The sequence below is a fragment of the Papaver somniferum genome, chromosome 9 (assembly GCF_003573695.1).
Source record: "Papaver somniferum cultivar HN1 chromosome 9, ASM357369v1, whole genome shotgun sequence".
Lineage (NCBI taxonomy): Eukaryota > Viridiplantae > Streptophyta > Magnoliopsida > Ranunculales > Papaveraceae > Papaver > Papaver somniferum.
In genome coordinates this window covers 109,498,408-109,525,338 of record NC_039366.1, presented here as the reverse complement: position 1 = coordinate 109,525,338, position 26,931 = coordinate 109,498,408, and the positions used below count along the sequence as shown (strand labels likewise).

At 34.8% G+C, this 26,931-nt stretch overlaps 4 protein-coding genes and 1 non-coding gene across 6 annotated transcripts; 4 read left to right on the top strand and 1 right to left on the bottom strand.

Moving 5' to 3' along the window:
* The first annotated feature begins 2,085 nt into the window (after positions 1-2,085).
* Positions 2,086-2,793, top strand: LOC113312393. The gene has a single exon (XM_026561143.1). The coding sequence runs from the start codon at positions 2,086-2,088 to the stop codon at positions 2,791-2,793; it is 708 nt and encodes a 235-aa protein (XP_026416928.1).
* A 6,430-nt stretch (positions 2,794-9,223) lies between these two features.
* Positions 9,224-10,245, bottom strand: LOC113307848 (50S ribosomal protein L17, chloroplastic). The gene is made up of 2 exons (XM_026556309.1): positions 9,933-10,245; positions 9,224-9,839 (listed from the first exon to the last, which is right to left on the bottom strand). Exons 1-2 carry the CDS (start codon positions 10,168-10,170, stop codon positions 9,439-9,441), a joined length of 639 nt encoding a protein of 212 aa, XP_026412094.1. The 5' UTR covers positions 10,171-10,245; the 3' UTR covers positions 9,224-9,438.
* Positions 10,246-10,479: 234 nt separating this feature from the next.
* LOC113314180 (bifunctional bis(5'-adenosyl)-triphosphatase/adenylylsulfatase FHIT-like) lies at positions 10,480-11,803 on the top strand. The gene is made up of 4 exons (XM_026562947.1): positions 10,480-10,728; positions 10,954-11,100; positions 11,293-11,403; positions 11,514-11,803. The coding sequence occupies exons 1-4, from the start codon at positions 10,594-10,596 to the stop codon at positions 11,628-11,630; spliced, it is 510 nt and encodes a 169-aa protein (XP_026418732.1). The 5' UTR covers positions 10,480-10,593; the 3' UTR covers positions 11,631-11,803.
* Positions 11,804-22,365: 10,562 nt separating this feature from the next.
* On the top strand, positions 22,366-25,744 carry LOC113313523 (bifunctional bis(5'-adenosyl)-triphosphatase/adenylylsulfatase FHIT-like). 2 transcript variants are annotated; one of them, XM_026562311.1, is made up of 5 exons: positions 22,366-22,603; positions 22,665-22,799; positions 23,685-23,831; positions 25,221-25,319; positions 25,427-25,744. In XM_026562311.1, the coding sequence occupies exons 1-5, from the start codon at positions 22,451-22,453 to the stop codon at positions 25,541-25,543; spliced, it is 651 nt and encodes a 216-aa protein (XP_026418096.1). In that variant the 5' UTR covers positions 22,366-22,450; the 3' UTR covers positions 25,544-25,744. The 2 variants fall into 2 exon arrangements, with proteins under 2 accessions (XP_026418096.1, XP_026418097.1); XM_026562312.1 differs by having other exon boundaries at positions 22,372-22,603; positions 22,680-22,799.
* On the top strand, positions 24,914-25,103 carry LOC113314471. Its single transcript, XR_003342418.1, has one exon. It is a non-coding gene; the product is annotated as a U2 spliceosomal RNA (small nuclear RNA).
* Positions 25,745-26,931: the final 1,187 nt, after the last annotated feature.

The following is a 26,931-nucleotide window of genomic DNA, read 5'->3' as shown; positions in this document are numbered from 1 at the left end:
CTACCGGATTCCATGGCTATGAAATCTTCTATGAGGGTTTTGCTAGATCCCCTTCTAAAGATGTGGAATAGGTGTTTCGACTCAGTGATTCATAAATTTGACATCTGGTGGAAGCAGATCGACACGTGTAATCCCAAAGCTGAACTTGCAGAAGAAGGTTTGTCATGCAAGGATGGTTTGATCAAAATGGAGTATACGAGGAAGGTAATTATTGTTCTCTGCAGAATAAAGTTTTCCATGACAGTAGATAAAAGAATGAATCTTTGTTTAATTGGAGATATTATATATTGCATGGGTATTTTAGAAATTTTTATACAAGTGGAAAATAGCTTGCTAGTTACAGTGTTGAGTGTATTTTCCTCTCATATATGTATGAAATCAATCACAGAGGATTTTCTTTTTATCAAACCGTTTGGCTACAAAAAAATTTCTTAATCAAAACCACTGTTCTGCAAAATCAGCATCTACTTTCAATGGGAGACTTAATAATGTCTTTAGGTTTAAGTAAGGTGGTGGATTTAATGGAACAAAAGGCTAATCCAGCAGATAAGGGAAACATGAGATTGCTTGATTTCTTGAAAAGAGCTGCTAATTGTATCAAAAAAGGAGAATCCATATAGCTGGTTGGGAAAGTTTTCAGAGAAGTAGGACTTTATCACATAGAGCTCAAGCATGATGAGGTAAGGAGGAGCTTGAAGAACATGTAGAATCTTAACTAGAAACTGGAGATAAGGATAATTTGTTTTTCTTACTTTTGAGGATCCTGATGAATTTGCTAAAGTGGTAATGGTTGTTGCATCTATAGAAGGTAGACTCTTAACTTTTAGAGAAAATATAGAACAAGTTAGATTGTCAGACTTAGATTTTACTAAATGCTTGTTCTGGGCTAAATTCACTTTTAAGGACATTTATGCTGATAGAGTTTACTTAGCAAGAAAGGTGGCTCCTCTGGTTGGTGAAGTCTTAACTATGATTGGCCCTCATGATGGGGAATATAAGATTTTTGCGATTATTGATGTTAACAATCCCCTGGTGAAGAAGGTTGATGTTTTGGTTTCTGATTTAAGCTGTGTGAAAGATATTTTTAAGGTTTATTATGAAGGGTTACCTTCTAGAACTTGTTCTTATTGCAATTGGTTGATGCACCCTGATGGATATGATTGTAAGAAGGATACTCCAAAGCTTAAGAGACAAAATCCATTGGTTATTAGTTCAAAAGAAGAAGCTAAGGCTTTTTCAACTTTAAAGAAGAATAAAGCAAAGATGGGAAAGAACAAAGTGTAGACTTCAAATGAATTCATGAGTCTAATAGACAAGGAGGCAGTAAATAAGGCTAATGGAAAGAGGCAAAGGATGGAGATTGACTGGGTTAGTCCAAATCCTAATATAAAAGCAAAAGCAGTGGTCATTAAAGAACAAAAGGTGGATCAATTAGGGGAGGAAGCAATTAAGAATGATAAGGAAGAAAAGGACTTAGATGCTAATGAAGAAATGGATAAGGAATACCAGAAACAAAGAGAGAAGGAAAAATTCATGGAAAATGTGTTGGCTGGTAGACATTATCTACAAGGATATGCTTGGTTACTGACTGAATACTGCAACTTGGGTTATGAGAAGATTGGTGAAGGGGTGACTAATGTGCCATCTGAAGAATCTGGGGAATCTACTTCTACCTGTTATTTTGTTAGATGAAGAAAAAAGGGAGGAAGCTGTGGTTTCGAACAAGGTGAGGAAACTTAAACTAGGGGAAGGAAGCTCAAGTGCTGGAGGCTCTGATCAGGTTAGTACTTCACTACTAAATTCTTTGCTGTTGTTTTTCGTTTATCTTTTTGAATATACTGGTGTTTCCTCTGTTTGTGTGGTGGTGTTGTGCTTTAAATTTTCTTTAAGGTGCAATTTGTGGTCTAATTTCTGTGCTTTGCATGCTAAGTTTTCCAAAACTCATAGGATTATCAGTTTTAAGCAATTTCTAGTTAGGATGAAAATAATCTCATGGAATGCTCAAGGATGTAACAGTCCTAAAACTTTTAACCATCTGAATTTTCTGCTTGAAAATATACTATGGTTTTTATTTCTGAAACTAAAATGGGTCTGGAAAGAATGGAAACTACGGCTAAAAAGCTTCATTTTTGTGATTGGATAATAATCCCTTCAATTGGAAAATCCAGTGGTCAAATAGTGGCTTGGAATAGTAATTGCATAGCACAATTGTTTGAAATTAAGTTTAATATTATTATGATGTCAGTTAAGATTAAGGGGTTTTTATGTTTTGTGTCATGTATGTATGGAGCTTTAAATACTGTTAATAGGAAAGATCAATGGGATTATTTACAATGTCTCAGTGAGAACATTAAAAATCCGTGGATGTTGGTGGGGGATCTTAATTTCATTTTAGATAGTAGTGAAAAGGAGGGTGGAAATGAGGCTTTATCTAGCGACTCAGCTTTGATCCAAAATGTTATTCAACAGATTGGATTCATAGACCTTAAGTTTCAGGGTGATCCCTTCACTTGCTATAATCCGAGAGAAGGGGATGCTAATATAAGGGAAAGAATTGATAGGAGTTTGGTTAATATTAGCTGGTTTCAACATTTTCCTGATTCTGTGGTTCACCATCTTACAAGAGTAGCGTCTGATCACAGTCCTCTGTTCATTGAAATAGATCCAATTATAATGAGACTACATAGACCGTATAAACCTTTTAGGGGTTGGAAAGAACATAAGGAGTATGATATGTTTTTTGAAAATGCTTGGAAGAAAATAAAGAAAGTTGTGAAAATGATATCATTATAACTCTTGGTGATTTCTCTGTGGATTTTAGAAAATGGAATAAAAATGTTTTCAAAAATATTTTCAAAAACAAAGAGGATATAATGAAAAGGATAAACAAGGAAAATGCTACACCAGGTCATTTAGTTTCAAAAAAAGTCTTGAAGGAGTTAGAAAATTGGAATAAGATAGAAAACATATATTGGCTGGAAAATAACAGGGATAAGTTTTTTAATGAGCATGATAAATGTACGAGGTACTTCCATGTGGTGGCGTCAAATAGGAAAAGGTATAATCATATTCACTCTCTTAGAGAAGATTCAGGTATTTAGATTGAGGGTAAAGAACAACTTGATCAATTATTAAAAAAATCATTTTGCTAGTATTAGTTCTATGTCTGGGAATCGAATAGATCAGATTTTTGATACTATTATCCCCAATGTTATAACTGATGAGGAAAATTTTGATCTAGTTAAAATCCCAGATAAAGAGGAGATAAAGTCTGTGTTGTTTGAGATGAATTCTTGGGGATCTCCGGGTCCTGATGGATACCCACCAGGATTTTTTTAAACACATTGGAGTGTAGTTGAAGAGGATGTCACTAATTTGGTTATCAAGTTCTTTGTAACAGGGAAATTACAGGAATCACTAAATGATTTTTTTATCTCTCTTATTCCATAGGCTGAAAATCCAGTGACTCCTATAGACTTTAGGCCGATAAGCTTGAGTAATGCCTTGTATAAGCTTATCTTTAAAATACTAGCGAATAGGTTGAAAAGGGTTCTAGAGAAGAAAATTTCACCTAATCAATCCGCTTTCATTCCAAAAAGGAAAATAGTGGACAATATTGTCATAACACATGAAATGCTTCACAATATGAAAACTAATAAATTTAGTAAAGGGCACTTTGCTCTTAAATTAGATTTGGCGAAAGCTTTTACAAAATGGAGTGGAATTTTGTGATACATGTATTCAAAAATTTGGTTTCAGCCAAAAGTTTTGTGATTTGATTTTTGAATGCATTTCTACGGTGAAGTCAACAATTTTATTGAATGGGATTCTCGGTATCCAGTTTTGCCCTACTAGGGGTCTTCGACAAGGAAACCCATTGTCTCCGTATTTATTCATTACGACGCTAGAGGGTCTGTCGAGATTACTTATTCATGTTGAATCAAACAATCAATTCTCAGGGTTTATGATTAATAAAAATGGTCTTGTCATTTCTCATTTATTGTTTGCGGATGATTGCTTCATCTTCAGTAAAGCAGATCTCCCTGAGGTTAGAAAACTTATGAATTTACTGGAGATATTTTCTAGTTCCTCCGGTCAGACAATAAATTATCAAAAGTCGGGGGTGTATTTCAGTAGAAAAATGCATAAAAGACATGAAAAAATGATAGCAAGAATGTTAAAAGTTAACAGAATATCTGTTGATGAAAGTTATTTAGGTACTCCTCTATTTTTCAATAGGAAGAAGGCTTTGAATTTTGAACCACTTTTAGATAGAGCTTACAAATCTCTGAGTGGGTGGAAAGCTAAATTGCTATCTCAAGCAGGCAGAACAGTGCTGATTAACTCGACATTGTCTGCTTTCCCCTGCTATCAGATGCAATGTTTTGAGTTTCCTAAAGGAACTTTAGATGAATTCGATAAAATTCAGAGGGACTTTTGGTGGAATAAAGACAATCCAAAGAAATCTTTTTATCCTAAAGCTTGGGATGAAATCAGAACTCCTAAAATAAGTGGAGGTGTTGGTATCAGAAATCCTCATAATGTTAATTTATCATTACTTTCCAAGTTGGCATGGATGATGATGAATAATCCTAATGATCTTTGGGTTAGAATACTGAAAGGGAAGTATTTTCCTATAAATAATCCCTTGCATAAGAATAGAGACTATGAAATATCCTGGATATGGCATAGTATTAGAAAAGGATTAGAAATAGTTAAGGAAAATTATATTTGGGAAGTAGGAGATGGAAGAAATATTAGCATAAACATAGATAATCGGATCCCTGATACTGGTCATTTTAATGAATTGGCACAATAATGATTTAAAACTTGTTTCGGATTTGATTGATGATAATGGTTGTTGGGATATTAACAAGGTTGATGCTGCTTTTACCCCTGATGTTGCTGATAAAATCAAATTAACTTACATAAATGCAGATAGTCAAGACAAAATGAGATGGATGAGAACAAAAAATGGAGAATTTTCCACTAAGTCAGCATATAGATTATTGTCTAATGTATGGGATAATGAGGATAAATTCTGGTTAAAATTGTGGAATTTGGATGTTTTTCCTAGAATTCGTTTGTTTGTGTGGAAAATGGCTGTTGGAGTTTTGAATTTAAAAGAAAAAATGCATGAAGAATTAAAAAAAGGTGATCTGTTTTGTGTTCTGTGTAGTGGGGGAATTTTAGAGACATATCATCATATTTTTAGGGATTGTAACTTCACAAAAGCGGTCTGGTTTGGTATGGGTATTCAGCTGCCACCATCTAACATTAACATGTTGAATTGGGTAAAATCTTGGTTCAATAGTCATTTGAATGAATGGAAGAATCATTTTAGTATAATATGTTGAGAAATTTGAAATCATAGGAATGTTGTAGTTTTCCAGAATGCTAAAGCTAATCCAATTGAATGTATAAGGTCTATTAAAAATTCCTTAAATAATAGGGAGCAGTTTCTTGGAAAAACAACTTTGAAAAATAAGGTGGGAATCAAAAACAGAATGTCTAGTTCCAATGATTCCGATGAAATCAAAGACAATGTCTTTTATGTGGATGCGACTTTTGACAAAAATGATGGATCTTATGGTTTGGGCTTAATCCATTGGAAAGATAACAAAATTGCTAACATTAAAGTCTTTGCAGGAAGTACAACAAGTTCCTCAGCAGCAAAAGGATTAGCTATCAAGAAAGCGGTAGAATGGGCGAAGGAGCTCAATGAAGTTTGTGTGAAAATAAGATCAGATTGTAGGGATGTATAAACTTCTTGAATGGAAGGCAGGTGAACTGTGACTGGAGGACAAGGAAGATTTTGAATGATGTCCTTTCTTTTTTGGGTAGCAATATTTTGGTAGATTTCAAATATGTAAATAGGGTTGATAATAGTGAAGCAGATAGGCTAGCTAAATGGAACCGTGTAAAGAAAGGTTTTTTTGTTGAAACAAACTCCCAGCATAATATTCTGAAAAGAAAAATTCTAAATGGAATTGTAAAGGGAGAAAACATTACGACGTATAACTTCTAGTATTTAATATAATGTCTTTTCACTAAAAAATATTAATAGTTCTGACATCTTTCACATCAAAAAGGAAGCAAGGTATTGGTGCCCCGAAATGGGCTAGAATAACAATTGGGCTAGAATAACAATTGGGCTACTGTTACACCAACTGATGTGCGTAGGAAAAGGAATGTTTAGACTACTGGAAAAGGTTGTTGGTTTAAAGTTTAAACTAGAACGGTTTTTTGGGATCAGCCTTTTTGTGGGGGACCATTGTTTTATTTTGGGTAAGACATTAGAAGTAATTTTAGGTCACCCCTTATCTACATATTTATATTAATACCAAAATTACTCTCTGACTATTTTTGTATAATGATTAGTTAGTGTAATTAATCATTGATTAAGGTTTAATTAATAGATTGTTTTTTTAAAGTAGAATTATTGAGTGACTAAAGTGATAGAAGAAGAAGAAGATGGAGAAAAAAATTATTTTGAGATGGGTGAATATGGAGAAAAAACATCCTCTGGGTACCGAAGTATGCTTGTAACTTAGTGAATGTTGTTATAAATGGCCTAAAATATCTTCAAAATCAAAATTGTAACAAAAAAATTTCAACCAGGTCAACAAAGTTCGGTTAGATTATATGAAGAACATGTAACCGAACTTTCTGCAAATGCAGTTCGGTTAATAAATCCAAAATCACAGGCAACCGAACCAGAGCTTTAATGGAGTTTTTGTTTGTTCGGCTAGCTGATGAAAAATCAAATGTAACCGAACTACTATGCTTGAGTTTACAGAGTTTGTTCGGTTCAGTCGACTCGACCACGTTATAACCGAACTTTAAACAACAGAGTTCGGTAAGTTCGCAAAAAAAAAAATTGCGATTAAACCGAACTCAACATTTGGCTATACAGAGAAGAGTTCGGTTTTGAAATTATTTTTGCGAGTTAACCGAACTCATTGTATAGGTTTTCTGAATAAAATTCGATTAGGATTTTTTTTGGCGATTAAACCGAACTCAACATTTGGCTATATGGAGAAGAGTTCGGTTTTGAAATTATTTTTGCGACTCAGCCGAACTCAGGTGTTCGGTTAGGCCAAAAAAAATTCTTAGCCGAAGTGTTCTTCGTGTTCTTCATTTTTAAAAGTTCGGTTGTAAAACTAGGGTTTTTTTTTCAAAATTATCCTAACCGAACTTACTACTGTAACCTCCAAATTCAACATATTTTGATGACTATGGCTCAAAATTTCAATCAAAAACGAATTAGAAGTAATGGGTTTGTGGAAAAATATTTATGGATAGGTTTGTTTATAAAAGATTGATTAATCGACGATGAAAACTCAATGAATCGACGACGATGAAAATTTGATGATTTTGATTAGATTTGTATACGATCAGGTTTAGATGATCATATATTGATGAAGAAGAGAAGAAGAAAAATTGTAGAATAGAGGAAGAAGAAGTTGTACATTAGTTATAATTTTAATTAAGTAAAAGGATAAACTAGTCATCTCCACCTTTTAGGACATCCCTTATAATTATAGGGAAAGTTCCCTAATCAAATTATGGTCCCCTTAAAAAACTCATGGTCCCAAAAAAATGATTCTTAAACTAGGATGCGAGCGAGGCGTGGTTCACAGAAGTCGCAAGTCCAAGAAAGAAATCTAGAAAGTCCTTTTCTTGTAATCGGAGAAATCTAGAAGTCCCATGGGGAAGACGAGGAAAAGAGATGCGGGAATGAAGAAAATAATTTGTCCATATATGTTGAGTGTTCTGTTTGTTGCTGATTCAAAATGGTGTTATTGTTAGAAACGGCCAGCATAACCACAATCCCCCAGAATCTCTAGTGGAACATGTGACCTCGTCATCGAGTAAACAAGGGTATCTCAGGGTTGTACAGCTCTATGGATGGTGGAGAACCCGCTAACATCCTCGAGCATCGAAACATAAACCCTGGGATTTGCCATTTCAAGACCATTTACAACGCGATTCAAAAGAGGAAAGAGTGTACCAAGGAATGGGAGGCAACAGACCAACGGTTCAAGAGTTTATGCATTTGTGTGCAGATAACCACTACACCGTCCTGTCGAGAACTAACACGAGCCTAGAAGTTTTTTTCCCATCCGAAGTTTGCTAATTTAGTCGACACTTATCACAACTTTGTTGTACTTGTCAAAGTTCGCTAATTTAGCCAACACTTGCACGACTTTGTTGTACTTGTCAACACGTACAATATGACATGCCATCGCTAAATGTGGTCAGCCATACATCAACCACAGCTCCGTTTACAGTTGTGTTATGTTCATGCAATTTTGTCTAGGCATTAGAGAGTCTCAAGGAGCTTTACTTGTATAACAATGTGCCAACTTTGTTTCTGACGGGTTCCAACCAAATCATGATCCATCTAAGCCATGATCCAAGCTGTTAACTGGGTATTTTCCATTGTCAAGGCACTTGCTTGCCATGTTAACAAGGATATGATGGCACTTGCTTCCCATATTAACTAGCAAATGATGGCATTAGAATGCTGTACCATATAGGCAAATAGGCAACCACCGGAAGCAATTGATCCAGAAAACAAAACACAACATACTAATAGAGAAGTTGCAAAAGTAACAGACATACTAATAGAGCAGCTTCCTAGCCAACGAAAAGCATCTATTCAGTAGAAAGTAAACTGCTCAAAGCGGAATCGTAGCCAGAAGATGAAGTAGTTTCAGGTGTCAACTTAATGCTAAACCCACGGACTCTTGTCATATGCATTCCCATTCCTGTTACTATCTAATACCTGGGGGACATAGATTAAGTGGTTATGATCTCTTACAACTAGGATTTTGGAGGTCATTGTTATATACATCCCAGTGCTTAGGTAATGAGACATTCTTTGCGACTCTTTTCTGCACATAAAACGGTGTTATATACATTGTCGTTCCTCTCTCTAACAGTACATGTTTCTACAGTATGCGATTCTCAATATAAAAATGTTCCAAGCAATAGGTGAGACATAACTTCTTGGGAGGTCCGAAAGATGATATTACTGCGAGAGTCATTTACCTTCAATGAACCAATATGGTACTTCAGATAAATATGATTCAACCAATTATGCATCATGTGATTCACAATGTAGCTTCACTCACAATTCTAGCTTCAGCACTAAGTGAATCGCTAATAGTTTCCTCCCTAACAAAACCATAACTAACCCATACATCAACAGCACAAATTCATTCCAAAAACATCCTTGATTCCACAATATACATCTCAAATATAACTTAGCATTCAATCGCAATTATCTACGTTGCGCTAGCATTATAACAAAGAAGCTGAATAACAAAATCTTAACAAATTGTTGCACAATCATTTCATCTAACTTCAAAACATAAACCGTTTTACCAAATTAACAACACCAAACATTTTAAAATTGTTATCTTTGTACCTCTAAACAAGCTCAATGTAAGCCATTGGAGCATTATCACCACGTCTAGGCAAGGTTCTAATAATCCTAGTGTACCCACCATTTCTTTCTCCATATCTCTCAGGCACTTCAGCAAACAAGGCATGAACAATTTGTTTCTCATAAATGTATCCTAAAGCCTGTCTACGTTTGTGAAGAGACCCATCTTTTGCTAATGTAATCATCTTATCAACAAACTTTCTCATTGCACTTGCCCTAGCTCTAGTAGTCTTAATTCTACCATGTTTCAGGAGTTGAGTAGTTAAACCTCTCAGCAAAGCCTTTCTCTGATCAGGTGGTCGATTGAGCTTTGGTACTTTCCTTCCATGCCTCATCGCATACACCCTCCCACCATTATCAATGATTGTTAATGTAAATCCCATATCTGCAAAAACCAAAAACAAGACTTGGGTATGTCAGAAAATAAAGAAATTAAGGTCATTTTTGGATAATTGGATTTCTAGGTTTAGGATGTTACCTTGGGTACCAAAGGAGAGAAGTGGGTTTAGAGAAGAAAGACCATTAAAAGTAGGAATCATCATTTTGGGTTTTTGAGTAGAAGATGAGAATTTGAGAGATGAGGAAGTGTATGCTGATGAAATGGGGAAGTGAAGAGAAGGGATTGATAAAGAAGGAGATGGAGAGGGAAGAGTAGTTGGTAATGCAGACCTAAGTGAGGTCATATTCCATGTTGATGATGCTGTTGCTGTTGCCATCTTTCTTGTTTTTCCTTCACAGCTGCTGCTGCTGCTGCTTCAATTGTGAAATTGAACTTCTCTTCTTCCTCTTTGCTCAGATGAGGTTTTAGGATAAGACCCTGTTTCTGTTATCCTTTGGATGATGCATCTCCTGCATTATAAACCGTCCGATGATGTTTGCTTATGACTTATTGGGCTTGTTTTTCAAGTCCAAGCCCATGCTCAAGCTCAAGATGTTGTTGACTTCTGGTCAATGAAATACAAGTCAAGTAAAAGAATTAAAAATGAATAATGGATACCAACAACTCCAACTGAAATTATTCTGGGAATTATTCTGTGATGTAAGATTTAAAAAGTGAAATGAAGTTTAAACCTAACTTTCAGTTCGAGTCCATTGATCTTCATCTTCTTCTTCTCAATCTTGAATTTTAGCTAGTAGAAATGGCATTCTCAACATCATCAGCATCTGAGGAGGAGTATTATATGTTTGGTCCATACAAAGTATACCACAAAGAAGTTTTTCATACAACTCAGCTCACCTTTGCTATGGTTAATCTTAGACCTCTTCTTCCCGGTTCGTTTCCATTTCCGTTCTCAAAATTCATATTTCCAGTAGATAACATTATTTTGGAGCAGTAATTGATTGTTATTTTTTGTTTCCTTTGTTTTGCAGGTCATATCCTTTTCACTAATTGATTTTTAGATTTATGTACTTGTTAGAACTATTTTGTTATTTTGGTTGCCTACTATTTTATGAGGCTGATTTCAGGATGATGACTACCCTTAACATATACCAGTATACATGTTCTAATCTGTCCGAAGCGCGTAGTAAAGCGTTTCGTTGACTTAACTTCAGAAGAGGCAACTGATCTGTGGCTCACTGCACATAAGGTAGGCGGTACACTTGAAGATCACTACCAAGCATCCTCACTCACCTTTACCATACAGGTATAACTTTCATATCTTTAATTTGAATCTTAATTTTCTTTTTTGTGGAGCATTTTAATTAGGACCGAGACGGAAACATACATGAACTCGCTAGACTAAGTTTCTTGTTTTGCTTGCTCAGTGGAGTCTGAACTCTAAAGCTTAATTTGATAGGGATGTCGATGGTCTTTCTTGTTTTTTTGCCAATACCAGGATGGACCAGAGGCAGGACAGACGGTACCTCATGTACACATCCATATTCTTCCCCGGAGAGCTGGCGACTTAATGAGAAGAAACGGGAAACATGACCGTTTCTATGATGCTGTAAGTTTTATTGTTTACATTTAGCTTTTGGTAATTCAGCTTGTGGAAAGAGATATAAATTTGGTTATGTTGTTGAGATGTTTTTCTGATGCAATATTAGTTTTGAACAGATAGATGAGAAGGAGAAGGAATTAAAACAAGGTTTTGACTTGGATATCGTGAGGAAGGACAGAAGCTGGGAGGAAAGGACTCAAGAAGCTCATGTATTTCGAAAGCTTTTCCCATAGAGAGGCTATGCCAAGATTAAACTACACTTGCTGGGAGTTGCGACTGATGAGTACGTATGGGAAGCTTATGTTAAGCTCAAAAATTGGAGAAGGTCTAAATAAATGAGCAAGAATAGAGTTGCAAATCTTTATGTACTCACTATGGCTCATTAATTAAATTTCTGATACAAAAAGATTAAACCCAAATTGGTGTAAATGCACCATGGTTTATGATCTGCTAGATGGTGCAATGCCGCTGATGGGTAATGGCCAATAGAGCCGCCCACTGCCATATATATAGCATGCTTTTTTAGGCCAATAGCAACACCCAAAATCTGATTCAAGTTCTTGTTCCGGTTGGGGCCAAGTTTCTTTTGCTCTTGTTTTCGAGCACACCACTTGGGGGGAAAATTAGGCTAAGGTCCAACTCATGGATAACCCATAATATAAGGCCCTTAATTAAAAGAAGTTTAAATCTAGGCCCCGAGTTATTAAAAGACATCCATGCCCTTTTATATATTGTCAACCTCCAAATTAAATAAAATTTAAATTTAAGCCCAAAATTTTAAATTTAGGCCCAAAATTGTTAAAATACAGTGTGAATGACAGAAGTTACACATGCATATGGCATGTGTATCCTGAAGTTACACATCCTTATGCCATGTGTAATGCAAAGTTAAACATCAAAAAAATAGACATCAAAAAGAATACATACAAAAAATACATGTATTACTTTAATATTCATTTACAATAATTTCTTAGCATGTGTAACTAGAAGTTACACACGCATCTGTCTAGTGTAATTGAGAGTTACATGTGCATCTATCTAGTATAATTGAGAGTTACACATGCGTCTGACGTCTGATTTGTGCTTTTATGAAGTTTAAATATTTGCATTTCCTTCTTGTCTTCCTCCCTCCAAAATGCTTGCATATCTGCAACGAAATAAACATCCATAGATTAGGTTGGATGAACAAAAAGCAAAAATAATAATATTATAGAACAATTGTAAGGCAAAATTATAAAACAAAGATCACAGAAAAGACACATGATAACCTATCTTAGCATGTGTAACTGGGAGCTACACATGCATCTGTCATGTGTAATTGAAAGTTACACATGCATATGACTTGGATACCTAGCATGTGGAATTTTTTGGTTGCAAGTTTGTTTATTTTAGAATGTGTAACTAGGAGATACACGTGCATCTGTCTAGTGTAAAGAGGAACATGCATATAGTATGTGTAACTAGGAGTTACACATGCATATATCATGTGTAACTGAGAGTTACAAATGCACCCGACTTGTGTAACTGCGAGTTACACGTCCATATAAAGCACACATTTTCAACTACAAAAGAGCTAAAAATCATCACTTCTCACCTGGACGGTAGCCAAAATCCTTATCTATCCATCCATAAACCGCAAGAATATCCCAGAGCTTTGATAAATGTTCTTGGTTCTCTTGGTAAGCTAGTTTCTTATCAGTGCGCGCAAACCACATCGAGACCTGCATAGACGTCAATTGATATAGAAAAGGTTACAATTATTCAGAAATTACTTCCATAGAAACATTGAAATACCATAGTCAAAACACCCCTAAACAAGCATGTGTAATCAGCTGAGACACGTACAAAATCCATGCGTAATTCGGAGTTACACATGCATCCTTCTAGTGTAACTGAGAGTTACACATGCATGTCACAGTACCTAACTTCTGCATCCCAAACCTGTAATCCTGTAAATAGATGCATAATCCATACCCAGTCAGTTGCTCCAGAAACAACCAATCCCCAAAGGCTGGTAAATACCATTCATTTATAATCATCCTGCATAGAAAAAAAACATGCAGAAACTTAACTAAAATCGATTAGATACATGTTTCATACCATACTATCATTCACATATTATACGCACGTTTAATAATGAAAAGAATGCAACCTTAATGAAAAGAATGCAACATTTTCAATCAGTAACAACCATTAATATATGTAAGTAAAATCTATGTAACCAGAAGTTACACATTCAATCAGTATGTGTAAGTAAAAGTTCCACATCTAATTAGCATGTGTAACTAGAAATTACACATCTATTTAGCTTGTGTAACTAGAAGTAGATTACTCAAGGAGTAGTAGAAGGCAACTTTGTAGTATTTGACATCCCAGCCCTTTGAACTCCCTCACAAACTTTCCAAGGCATTGAATAGAAGGAGATGACATTCTTATTCTTTCTATGAGTAACCTGAATAAGATGTTCAAAAACTGAAACTAGTTAGGATATATTTATCATCTATCAATATTTGCATAAAATTTGATCAAAGCAGTACTTGAAAACCTAGAGCAGTTATCAACGTTAAGATCGACAAACTAATTGAAACAATTACTTTTATATCGGAGAATGTCCTATTTGAGTTTTAGCCAGCCTATCAAATCTGTTAGATTCTTAATCTGATAAACACAATATATTATAAACTTCTAGTCTAACCAACACAATATCATATTGAACCTACTAGTAAACTGCACAAAGCATCATTTCAACTACACCTTCAGGTTTTATAGCCTGTGCAGGATATTTCTCAGTAATTAATACATTACTAGAACTCATGTATATGCTTAGTAATCTACAACAAAAGATAGGCACACAACCGCCAAAAACCTAATATCAATCTATGACTGATTTTACACATTCAACGGGACTGAATTCTGACAGATATAACTGTAGAAAATTTCCCATTTGGGCTACTTACCATGATCCATTTGTTTTGAAACTTTTACATATCAATCATCACATAAATGGGTTCTACATATCCAAAAATCAGACAAAACCATGGATTTAAAGTGCTTAATTAGAGGTCTCGAAACTCTGCCACGTTATACAAGTTCTACAGAATGTGTCTCTGTAACACAGCAGTTTCTGCCACTTTCCTTGGTCCGATTATCCTGAAATTTTAGACGAGTTGTCCTGACAAATCTAAGTATAACATATTCAAATTTCACCTAGTTCTAACGGTTAGATCTCTATTTATAGCCTTAATCGTACATATGTTCCAGACATTAGAAAAACAGATTCGTAGGTTGTGCTAAGGTTTTATCATCTAGACTAAGTTTCCAAGTAACTCATCACTGAAACTCAAGTTCCAGCAATAATAAAGGTTGGGGAAAGAGTAACTTGCCTTCATTTATGCTTCACCCACCCATACCACATAAAACTGGTATTATTCTTGGTTCCCTTCAAACACTTTGCGTGGAGTTTTTAACGCAAAAATAGTCTAGCATTGTTCCTAGGTCATGTGAAAAATGATTTCCAGTAGAATGAGTGTAGGTGCAAGTGTTCTCTGTGTCTCATTATTATTCTTAGCTACTTACCATTGTAGCAGACTAGGAGCAACACCTCCATGTCATGAGAAGCTCATGCCAAGTAGCTTACTGTTAAGTTTATTGCTCCACAACACAGGGTTGACAAGGAACTCGCACCTTGCAGAAAGACATAGAAATGTTTAACCTTGATGTAACTTATATTAACAATATAATACAGAAGGTCAGTGACTATTACTTTCCATGACCAAAAATGAGAAATGACTGAAGATGGAAAAGAGTTAATGTTTGATCGTGATGCTCCATTTTTTACAATTACTGACAATGGTGTCATGGATCTAGTACGTGAATGGGAACAACGAGGTTTTGTTGCCGAGTGGGAGGAGAAATTTAATTCTAAACATAAATTACCTGCAATAATTTACCGCATGCAACAAATGGATGTTCCGGTATCCGCAGGAAAGGGAATATAACAACAAAAGAATGGTAATTAGTTCCATGAACCATGTCATCACTAATGGACGTTCTGTGAGAACATAAACTATTAACAAAAATTGATACAAATGCTCTAGATTAGATATATGATTCAATTCTTAAAACCAGCTAATTACATGTGACAACCACCACCACCAGTAACACCAGCAGCAAAAACTAAAAACGGTTCATCCTCTTTCATGTCACATTCTCCTTCAATTATATCCCCTTATTATTCAACCTACCCGTGAAAATTATTACCACTGCCATTAATCATCCCTGTAAAATCAAAATTGAAATATAAAAAACAACCAATCGAACCTCAAACAACAACAAGAACAACATCAACAATAACAAACAAAAACGTACCTAGATTCAAAATACATGAATCGATTGATTCAAGAAAAAAATGTGTTGTTCCTCTCTCCGATCTCATTTGACGGGTTATGGATATTAAGATGCTCTGAGTTCATAAATAAACCTAAATTTTCGATCGGAAATATAGATTAAAAGTTAAATCGAATTTCAATTCAAAACCCTAGAAAATTTGCTTACAAAATTTTTCCGAAATTTCGATCTTAAAAGAGAGATAAAGATGAAATAATTATAGATATTTGTTCTAATCATATTTTCAGTACGGATTTCTAAATGAAATCAGATCGGTTTGGTTTTCAATAATAAACCGAGAATATTTTTGTTTCTGATATTGATTTGGAAATCAAAAAACTAGAAGTTGAAATCAAATGAAAAGATGAAGATATATTAAACTTATCTTTCTCATCATGATTTGATGATTAAAACCTTCATTTCTAGTTGTTGATGACAATTTTGATTAAGATTTCTTCATCAATATGCACTGCAACCTCAAGAACAAGAGTTTTGGACGATGTTTTTATGTTTGAGAACTTGATTTCGACAGAGAAATCTTCTTTGATCTGAAAATGAAAAATCTGACCAGAAACTGTTTCTGCAGAAGAAAAACTTGTTCGGAGGAGAGAGAGATGAATTCTGAAAATGAAAATCTATTATGTTTTTTCTCTTGTATATATTCAAAAGGGTAGTGTTGTCATTATTGAAATTAATAATAATTAATTATGGGCCGGATTTGAAGAAAATTTGATATTTTGGGCCTAGCAATATCATTTTCCTAAAATACGGAATTGACAGTGTATGATCCATTTAATGGGGCTTCTATATATTGAACCCATATAGTAAGGGGGTTCTAGTATTTTTCACTTTGGAGAAACCATGGCAATACCAAACTGGGATCGAATTATGACCTGACGTCCGATCAAATTACACAAATGTTACCAAAGACAAAAGTAGTGCAAGAAATGGGAAATCCACTATCACTACCCTAAGATTGATAAATTAAACAAATCTTACCAGAGCCAAATGTAGTGAAAAGAAATGAAAAATCCACCACGACCCGCGCCACTGTCCTAAGATTGATTCATCAATAACGAAGTTGGTAGTGCGACTACTTCCCAGCTCAGGATACTGGTATCATCACCCAATGACTTCACTCATACCAAATTTTTTGTAAGGAAAAAAAACGATTTAGTCCAAAACCGCGTCAAAAAGTACAGATTAGTCCGTCCCGAGTTAACTAGGTACAATTTAGTTCAAAAGATATTTAAAATATGGAAAATACCCGTATAACCTTCCTGATTTACAATTTAGTCCACATATTTACTGTTTAGTCCAAAGTGACACATGATGATGTCAGCAATTTTAAATAATATAAAAATAATTAAAAAAATGATTTATCTTTCGAACCGTTCGCCCAAAATTCGCAAATTTTATATATTCGGAAAGCTCTTTTTCGATATCTACGAAAAGAGTACCCATATGACTATATAATTTTCATAAGAAAATCATAGTTTACACTGGTGTATATAACCATGTACATTCACAAAAATCCAGAAATTCCAAAGAATTTATCCAGAGATTACACAGGTGCACCAATATGTACACCCCCAAAATACATGTATAAAATCAATTATTGATAACCGACCACAAGCCTTCGTTATCATGGGAATTACACAGATACACCAATATGTACACCCCTGCAAAACATGCGTAAAATCGATCATTTATAACCACATATAAACCTATTTTATTCATGGGAAATATTACACAACCACACCAACATATACACACCTAAAAACATGCATAAAATAAATTATTGATTGATAACCTGACACAAACCTACTTTTTACATGGGAACTACATAGGTATACCAATATGTACGTCCCTACAAACACCTACTTTGTACACCGGAAACAAGTTTAGGGTAGCGGAAAAACATTTACAAAACACAACCCCGAACAAGCAAAAGCGACCGGTGCCAAACTACATCTTCTACTAAATCTACTAACATTTGCTTACAATAAGACGAATTCCACAAAGCGATATTTCGGATTCTAGTAACCAAATACTCTATAAACTATTTCGTATTGTAAAGCTAATATTTGAACAAGGACAATAGAAACTAAAACATAAAAAATGTTATTGTCATCAAACTTGGGCATGATTTTCATTAATTATCAAACTCGTGGTTAGTAAAAAAGAGAAGGAGAAAGAAACAACAGACTTACTATGGATTCCCTTAGTCTCAGAGGCAGTAAGAGCTACAACACCTGTTGCAGACTTGCAGCAACAACTATTAGTGCCCCTCCACCAAAAATCATGAAACCCATTTTCTCCCTTCCACTTGCAATTAGCTCGTGGTTGACTTGGGATAGAAGAAGCTAATCTTGTCATCATCAACATAAGCTCCAACTAAAAAATAAATACAATGCTCAACACCTATATTTACATGCCAAAATAATGAACACTTTACACATTATGTGCAAAACATATATCTCTACGAATGATATTCTTCTCATGGCATTAACAATCAACTGGTGTATGACTATGTACACAAACAGGTGTACAACTATGTACACCATCATTAACTATGGTAAAATTCACCCGCCAATTAGATATATATGAAATCTCCAAGCTTCCACTACTATATGGTAAACTACCACCAAGTAGATCAAACATTCATGGGTAGATAAGAGAATAAAAATCTTAACAAGAAGTAATCAGGATTATTGAAATTATTAAATAGCCAAATAAACCCAATAAGGTATCATAACGTTTCGTTTCTTGTAAAATAAACTATAATTATTAAGCAATGTTTCGAAAAGGGTAGCTGTCTCAAAAACTTGGAAATTTAGGTCCATTGGGCGCATCATGATCCAACCAACAACCACGCAAAATGGAATCTACATGCAATAATATTAATGTGTAGAACCATGTACACATTAACAATAAACAGGTGTACAACTATGTACACATGAAAACCGTAGAAGATCAAGCTCGCACGCTGATCTTTTTTAAAAGGTAAAAAAGCAGTAGAAAATGAAAATGTGGATTCTAAGGCTGATAACTTAGGATTGAGAAAGTACTAATGATATAAAAACATCAAGGTTAACATCGTATTGGTTTACGAAAGTTGAGAAGAAAAAGATTTCTTCAATCCAGACATCAATAGTCCAATTTAAGCATAAAAACGAAAAACGATTCATAAGAGAATAAAAAAAAAGTGGATTACCTTTCTGTATTCCTAAAAGGGGTCGGCATAACTAATCTTTCAAAGTGTTTAATTTCCTGGCAGTACCAGGTACCCATTGATCATTTTTCTGCATTCAGCCAAGAAAATCAAGGGCAGTTACTAGTAATATAAAATCAAGTCACATCTACTAATTACCTAATACAATTATCCAAGAAAGTGCATATAGTTAACCGTCATTTCCTTGAAATATATATAAAAGAAGACCAATAATCAATTCTATCTCCACGGTAATTTATATAAAAGAAGACCAATACTGCATGATATGCTTTAAATTAGAAAGCATATGTAAGCAACACAATTCAGTGCATCTACTTAATCAAACTTGAGATGCCCCTCCTTCATTATAGCGATAATGATAAATATTTTTTGCGTCATGTTTTCTCATTTCTTCCTCTGTAAGCGCATGTATGGTCTCATACATTAAACTCCTGAAATCGAATTCCTTTCTCGGATCCATTCTGACCTGAGTATCGACAGAAACAACGAAGCAATCACAACCACAACATTCCAATAGGTGTCTTTACTGAATAAGGATTTAAAAGGACCTAAGCTTCAAAAGTAAAAGTGCGAAAAGCCACGATCGACAGGTGTACAATTATGTGCACAGTAAAATTCAACATGTGTACAATTATGTGCACATTAAAAATCAACATGTGTACATAGTTGTACACATTAATAATTCAAAACTAAAGTCTCCCCAGAGGCAAAAAAAGTGTTCCAGAAAACAAGGCAATCAAAACAAATGCCCTGAGCCTGTCAATTAATATTGTCCTGCAAGTAATGATAACGCAGACTACAAAGAACCAGAACAAGAAAGGCCATGTCGATAATAAAGTGTATACGTTGATATTAACATAACATACTAAATTTTTATATATGATCTTTGGAACTAATGTATAATCATGTACACATTAAGAATCTAGAGAAACTAATGTGTGGTAATCTTGAAGAAAGAAGTTGCACATTTTAATTCATTGGTACTAACCTAAGATACACAGCTCCTCTTATGCAGCTCCTAAAACAAATCTCTGGGAATGATTCAAGCAACAAAGAGAAAGAAAAAAAAAATCATTTTAGGTGACAATAGAGATTACACTAACCTGATTCGAAGCATCGAAGTTAAAAATAATAAAAAAGTAAATAAGGCGTTGGCGTTTGGGAATTGGTATCATAGTGTTACTGGTCAATTTCATAAAGTGTACGACTACGTACAAGTCAAGAATCAATGGGTGTATAACTATGTACACATTACTAATTCAAAAACAAATGTGTAAGAAAAAAAGCTAGGCATGACCGTAACAAACCTTTCATCTTTATTGACCACTTGTTCCCCTTTTTCCACATGATCATAATGGATACTACGGACGCTACCAACTCAAAACTCACCTTGAATACCTGAGTTCATGTGCAAACTTGAACTTGATTAAATTGATCTTTCGCAGGTATTAGCAAGCCATGTGAACTCAAAACATAGAGGACAAAATATTGTTGCAACTGGTTGTACAAATTGCCAAATAGGCTTACCTTGAAGATACAATTGCTAGTAGTTTTACGTTCCTTGGGTACCCATCCATATATTTCACATCAAATGTGATCATTATGAACTTTTTCTGTTAACTGTAGTGGGATCTCACTATCCACCTGAATACCCTGCACTAGTTTACTATGAGCAGTAGGTAGCTAGTTAAAGGTCATTTCCATTCATTTTAATCTTTTCTAGTTCCCATTGTAGCATCAGAAATAAAATAATTAAATTGCTATTCACAAAATAAGTAATGTATCTCCGAGTACCGGCACGCCGCTCCTCCTTGGAAAATTGATACAATGCACCAAAAATAGAAATGACTTTATAAAAAAAAATCAAACTCTCTTTGTGGGCCTTTGGATTTAATCCCTGGAAATGCAAGTCCACATTAAAGGCAAACACCATAAGTCCTCACCATTTTCTGGTATAATCCGCACCCAAATGGTCAAATCTATGCAAATATCATTTATAATTTGTGTTTACAACAAACCCAACTTTTGTACCTATGCTAGGACTCCAGAAAATAATCAATCATAATCATTCATCACCTAACTTCACATACGGAACTTATTTTCCAGCAGCAATATTAACAAAAGAAGAGAAAAATGGCTGATGTGTCATTCGGATATCGGTTTACAAAGTTCAATACTAAGCTGAAATTGATCATTGAGCAAACTGATTTAACTCCATGGGATCACTCTCTAATTCAATTTTGTTCTCTCTACACAAAATGAAGAAATATTTCTCCAATTTAATAACAAAACTGTATGAGATCAAAAAGTAAAATAACGACTGATTTTTAACCTTCATGCATATAATTCATTTTCAATTGTAAACAAGACAAATGATATAGTTTATACCCTAAGGCAATTTCAACAGCCTCTTGCTTCACTGGCACCAAATTAATGGTGTTAGAACATCTCCTCCAGACCATCATACGCAATTTCTAACTACGTATAGTTTCTCAGTAGTCAATAATAGAAATGTATAGACATTCTTTAAAGAGGAATAATTTTCACTTCCAAATTTTTTTTTTTAAAAAAAAGCATAAACTAAGACATTAAAGACAGGCAAGAATTCAAGTGAATTCATATTATCCAAATACCAAAAACTCGTGATTGGTACGGATATTAAAGAGATCAGATGCAATTTCTAGGGGTGTACGTTTTTATCTAGTAATTCTTCTTCGTTGAAGTTCGAGATCAATCAACTAGTGATTAGCCTAAATCTAAATTAAATTCCAATACCAAATACAAAAAATCCATAATTCTTGTTCGAAAGATCAATCAACTAGTGATTATCCCAAATATGAATTAAATCCCAAATCAAATCAAAAAAGACCTAATTCTTGTTCGAAAGATCGATCAACTAGTGATTAGCAGAGATCGATCGAAAGCTTACCTTGTGTTACAAAGGAATATTGAAAATGGATTTCAACTGGAAACGGAAGAACAGATTAGGGAGAGGCAGAGAACAATATCGACGAAGCTAATGGAGCGATTGACATTTGAATATCATTTTTAGCTTATGGGTATGTTTGTCATCAATATTTCTTGTTTTGGACTGAATCGTCTATAAAAAGATTAACTCGTTCTAAAAATGGTAAATTTGGACCTCCTAATACCAGGCCTGAGAGGATAAGACTAGATTGTCCAAAGCCCAACTAATTTAGGATTAAACGTCAATTTCTACTTTTTGTAATCTTAATGTCATACTTTAGCATCATAGCACCACTGATGTAGTGTGCCAAGAACGGCCGCTGCCTCAGAGGCTTTGACAAAATTGCACAAAGGCCAAAGCCACACATTCAGCGGCCCATCTTAGCAGAATATTTGCCTTCAAAGGAACTCTTCAGGGCAGGAGCATCTTTTCTTCTTTAAAGTTGGTAGAAATAAAATTAGGAAATGCTAAAACTGCAATTATTTGGTAATATTGGGAAAGGGCTCGTTACAACCAAATCTCTGTTCAATAATCGAAACCCTAGACCTAATTTTTATTTCAGCAGCAGAATTATCAGATCATCTTCATCATCATCAAGTTCTGTGAAGTTCCCGAAGGTATAATAAACTATTCATCTTCGTCATTTGATATTTTTGTTGCTTTGTAACTCGGTTTCAGTTGTTAATTTTACAGGCAATGGCATCTGAAGAGGAGAATTATATGTTTGGTCCATACAAGATACATCTGAATGAAGTATTCTATTCTACAAAGCTCTCTTTTGCTATGGTTAATCTCAGACCTCTTCTTCCTGGTTCGTTCTCTCCAACTTTTTTTTATTCTTTTGAAACTAGGGTTTATTGGTGATTACAAATTCAGCTTGTAAAATACCCATTTTTGGTTATTTGCATTTCCATTTATGTAGTCAAATGGGGTTCCTGATATTTTGAATTCTAAACTACAAGAAGATGAGACTAAAATTTTGTGTTCGCCTTCCCTTTTAGCATAGTAAAATCCGTTTGAGTTAATTCTCTTAAATGGTTAGAGTTTCACCAAACCTCTGGGTTTTAACCGATTATTAGTTTAATTTCACGACAACATTGAATTTCAAAAGAATCAAAAGATTGTTTCAGATGAAGCCTTAAACAGATCATTTTCTCTGCAGAAGCTAGAGTAATCATTTGATTAGGTTGTCTTTTCTAAATTCCTTGGGGAAAATGTCTCATAAAAGAACGGAGATGTTGAAAGGTCCTTTCTTGGTGAAAATTTTGTTCTTCCTGTCATTAGATGATAGTTCCACCCGTATCCATAATCAATCATATTAAGTACTTTAGAACTTAATTCTATGACGCTCGTTAAGCCACTGTTTTATAATTTCCTCATGGTCCATCTTGGTTTATTATGAACTTTTATTTTTGAATGCATGAAATGGTCTTTAGGTTTGACTTAGGGTGATCGACTTCATAAACGAGTTTATAACTTAATATACGAGTTAGTTTGGTATCTTTTGCTTCGCGTGCTATAAGTCATCTGAAAGCAACTTCTTTCTAATGAAACTTCTTTTATTTTTGTTTTTGTGCAGGTCATATCCTTTTTCTAGCATATGTTGCATTTTTTTAAATGATTTGTTGTTGTATTTTAATAATCTGTGTGAATTTCTGGTTCTGAGCATTTCATTTGATTAACTTGACATTGCAAGTACATGTGCTTGTCTGTCCAAGACGTGAAGTGAAGCGCTTTGTTGACCTCACTTCTGACGAGACTAGTGATTTGTGGCTCACAGCACAAAAAATAGGTGGTACACTAGAACATCATCACAAAGCATCTTCGCTTACTTTCACGATCCAGGTAAAACTTCTCCCTCCCTCCCTCATAAGCAAATTGTTATTATATCTAATTATGTTTCAACTATCTATCTTTCACTTCGGCTCCAATTTCTCATGATTCACCATCTGTTACGTTCTGCATTTCCACAGAAGTAGTTCTATACTACCTAATATTATAAACTGTTTGCTGCATTAACAAGCTATGTCATACTCAAGGTCAGTTAGAACCATAGAAGAATAATAGAATATAGTACATGGAGTATTACAAACCTTAACGTGTATCTAAGAATTTTCTGCGTTGAAGAAGCTATGCCATACCACGTTCAAGAGTATGTCAGCTCACCGTTCCACTAAATGTTAATTAATTTGCAGTATTTTTTTTGCATTCATGAGTATGTTCTTTCTCATAGGATGAAGTGTCACATGTGTCGGCATATTGGATTTGTGTCTCATTATTTCCTACTTTTCATGCCAATGAGGACACAGAAACACAACTCACAAATATAAAGAGTCTTATTAGTTCTTTGGGCAATCTAGTGTCTCCTCTCTCCTAAGGTTTTTTCAAGGATCCGTTTATGCTTAAGTGTCAGAGGTCAAGGAAAATCAATTCCGGCTTTAAAGGGAAATCACTTTGATGAATAACGGAACTTTATTTTTGTAAATTTATGGCAGTGTCATTTTCCTTGTGCCTAAACCAGATACATTTTATACAAATAAATTATCCAATCATTCCCTCGAGCAACCGAGCTTGTAAGCTATCTTGCAAGTGTACGATTTAATCCTTCGGCGGATCAAATGATAGAAATTACATTTATAATGGATATTTCTGTTAAGAAGTTCAATACCCTAGTTTTCTTTTTTCCCTCTGGCTGTAATAAACGTTGTCCTGTTAAGCTTGGGGTATTGGGCTTTTGCAGTTTCTCGCTGCCACTCTCTCTCCTGCAACCACCACACACATGGTCGAAATCAGATAACCTTTAGAAAACCTTTCGTAAAAATTAAGATAAATTCTGCATCAAGAATCTTTTTTATTTTTGTTTTCTAACAAATGGCATAATTTGCATTGATGAAGCTTGAAATTAAACTAGTAACTTGACATGGGGAATACCTTTCCGTGGCCTTTTGGCTAAGATAAAGTGTAGTTTCTGTTCTTATCAGTTTAAGATTCTGATATGTGATCAATCGGCTCACATGATTTTAAATTAATTTTTTTTTCATGGGGGAGTTCCCATCACAGTGGCTTACTGTTGGGGCTCTTTCCGCATTTCGGAACTAGTCAATATGCGAGAATTGTGTGTATAGTAGAACAACACTTCTGCATATAAGTTTTCCTAAATATAGGCGATGGCGTACACCTGCAGATCACTAGTAAACGCCAATGAATGAACTTTAATTTTCTCTTTGCCTTCAGGATGGACCTCATGCAGGACAGACAGTACCTCATGTACACATTCATATTCTCCCAAGAGCAGCAGGTGACTTTGAGAAGAATGATGAGATTTATGATGCTGTAAGTAACAAAGTTTATTTTCTGGTTCAGTTATTTTCCTGTCTTGTTAGACAAGAAAGTACATGGATTTTGTTGGCTTATGAAATTTTTAACCTGAGTTTTTGCAGTTAGACGAGAAAGAGAAGGAATTGAAGCAGAAGCTTGACTTGGATAAGGAAAGGAAAGATAGGAGCTATGAGGACATGGCTCAAGAGGCTGCTGAGTATCGAAAACTTTTCTCCTAGAAATATCAACTATAATATGTGGTGCAACATAATTCTTATATTAATTTGGCAACAATTTTCTGGATGTGATTATGATCAAAGTCTATAAGTACGACTCATTTTGGAAGTAAGTTCCAGTACAACATTGTTTTGAACTGGTAATGAACTCATCATTTACAACCTCAGACTGCTCAATATAAATGGCTTTATTTTGTATTATTTTATCGGGATTCGATGCATGTTCAAGTGCATTTTGACTTTGTGCTTTTTTCAGGTTTATATCCACTAACCTCTGCATCAGAGTTTAAATGTCCATAGAGTGCCCACTTATTCAGTATCATTCTGGTCTTTTGTTGATCTTTTGACATTACAAAGCTCCTTTCTCCTATGGTGTTCGCAGCTGACATTATTTTGTCATCTCCAACACCACCTTTTTTATAAGACAGAAAGAACGGCTAACTAGAGACACCAATAAAATCACTGGGGTTTTCTTTTCAAAGGTAGATTTGAAACTAGGTTGCATACATACTGAGCCTGTAATTTGTGGTTACCGACTGTAGGAGCAACTTTGGTAAGAAAAAGTCTCGTAGGAGCAACCTTGGTAAGAAAAAGTCCACTTCGAGAAAAGGATGTTTTCTGACCGAGTCAAGTCAATAACTCATTCACTTTCATCTAGTTTGGCAATGAGCATTCATTTGAAATTATTAAACAAGTTGGATTTCGAAGTGTTGTAGTGCAGTGTGATATTAATCATAAGTCTATAAATACTAAGGCATTCTGCAAATCCGTTGTTCAAGCAAAACCTAGACATGAATTCATTCAAGAAGAATACTCGAATAAAATCACATCTTCTTCATCTAACTAATTTGCATTTACTGTTCAGATTAGTTATGGGCGTCACTGAATTCGCACTTGCCTCTCATGGCTGTCATGAAGGGGAAAGAAGAGCTCTATTAAACTTTAAATCCTTGATGACAGACCCTGCGGATCGCTTATCTTCATGGCAAGAAGGCAGACAACATTACAACTGTTGTAGTTGGCAAGGTATTGGGTGTTCCAGTGAATCTTTCCATGTCATTTAATCGACCTTCGAAACATAGCCAGTGAAATGTATAACACTGAGTTCACCGAAACTTCGCCGCCAAATACTGGTCTACGAGGTAAAATCTCTCCTTCCCTTTTCAACATTACCCATCTCGAGTATCTTGACCTTGCCTGGAACGATTTTCAGGAGTCTGATGAACTTCCTCTTCAGTTAACTAATTTAACAAAACTCATTCATCTTGATCTCTCCAACTCAAGGATTTCAGGCTCAATTACAACACAGTTCACCAATCTATCTTCTTTGCAGTACCTTGGCTTATCATGCGAGTCAGACCCATACGTCTGCTTAGAGTTGCCGTCTATGA

Excerpts from the sequence above, each read along its gene's own strand:
- LOC113313523 (XM_026562311.1), top strand. The coding sequence starts at position 22,451 with ATGCTAAAACTGCAATTATTTGGTAATATTGGGAAAGGGCTCGTTACA. Across the intron at positions 22,604-22,664 it reads GTTCTGTGAAGTTCCCGAAG|TTGTTAATTTTACAGGCAAT; the intron begins GTATAATAAACT and ends ACTCGGTTTCAG. Across the intron at positions 25,320-25,426 it reads ATGATGAGATTTATGATGCT|TTAGACGAGAAAGAGAAGGA; the intron begins GTAAGTAACAAA and ends GAGTTTTTGCAG.
- LOC113312393 (XM_026561143.1), top strand. The coding sequence starts at position 2,086 with ATGGGTCTGGAAAGAATGGAAACTACGGCTAAAAAGCTTCATTTTTGT.
- LOC113314180 (XM_026562947.1), top strand. The coding sequence starts at position 10,594 with ATGGCATTCTCAACATCATCAGCATCTGAGGAGGAGTATTATATGTTT. Across the intron at positions 10,729-10,953 it reads TTAGACCTCTTCTTCCCGGT|CATGTTCTAATCTGTCCGAA; the intron begins TCGTTTCCATTT and ends TATACCAGTATA. Across the intron at positions 11,101-11,292 it reads CACTCACCTTTACCATACAG|GATGGACCAGAGGCAGGACA; the intron begins GTATAACTTTCA and ends TGCCAATACCAG.
- LOC113307848 (XM_026556309.1), bottom strand. The coding sequence starts at position 10,170 with ATGGCAACAGCAACAGCATCATCAACATGGAATATGACCTCACTTAGG. Across the intron at positions 9,840-9,932 it reads TCTCTCCTTTGGTACCCAAG|ATATGGGATTTACATTAACA; the intron begins GTAACATCCTAA and ends TGGTTTTTGCAG.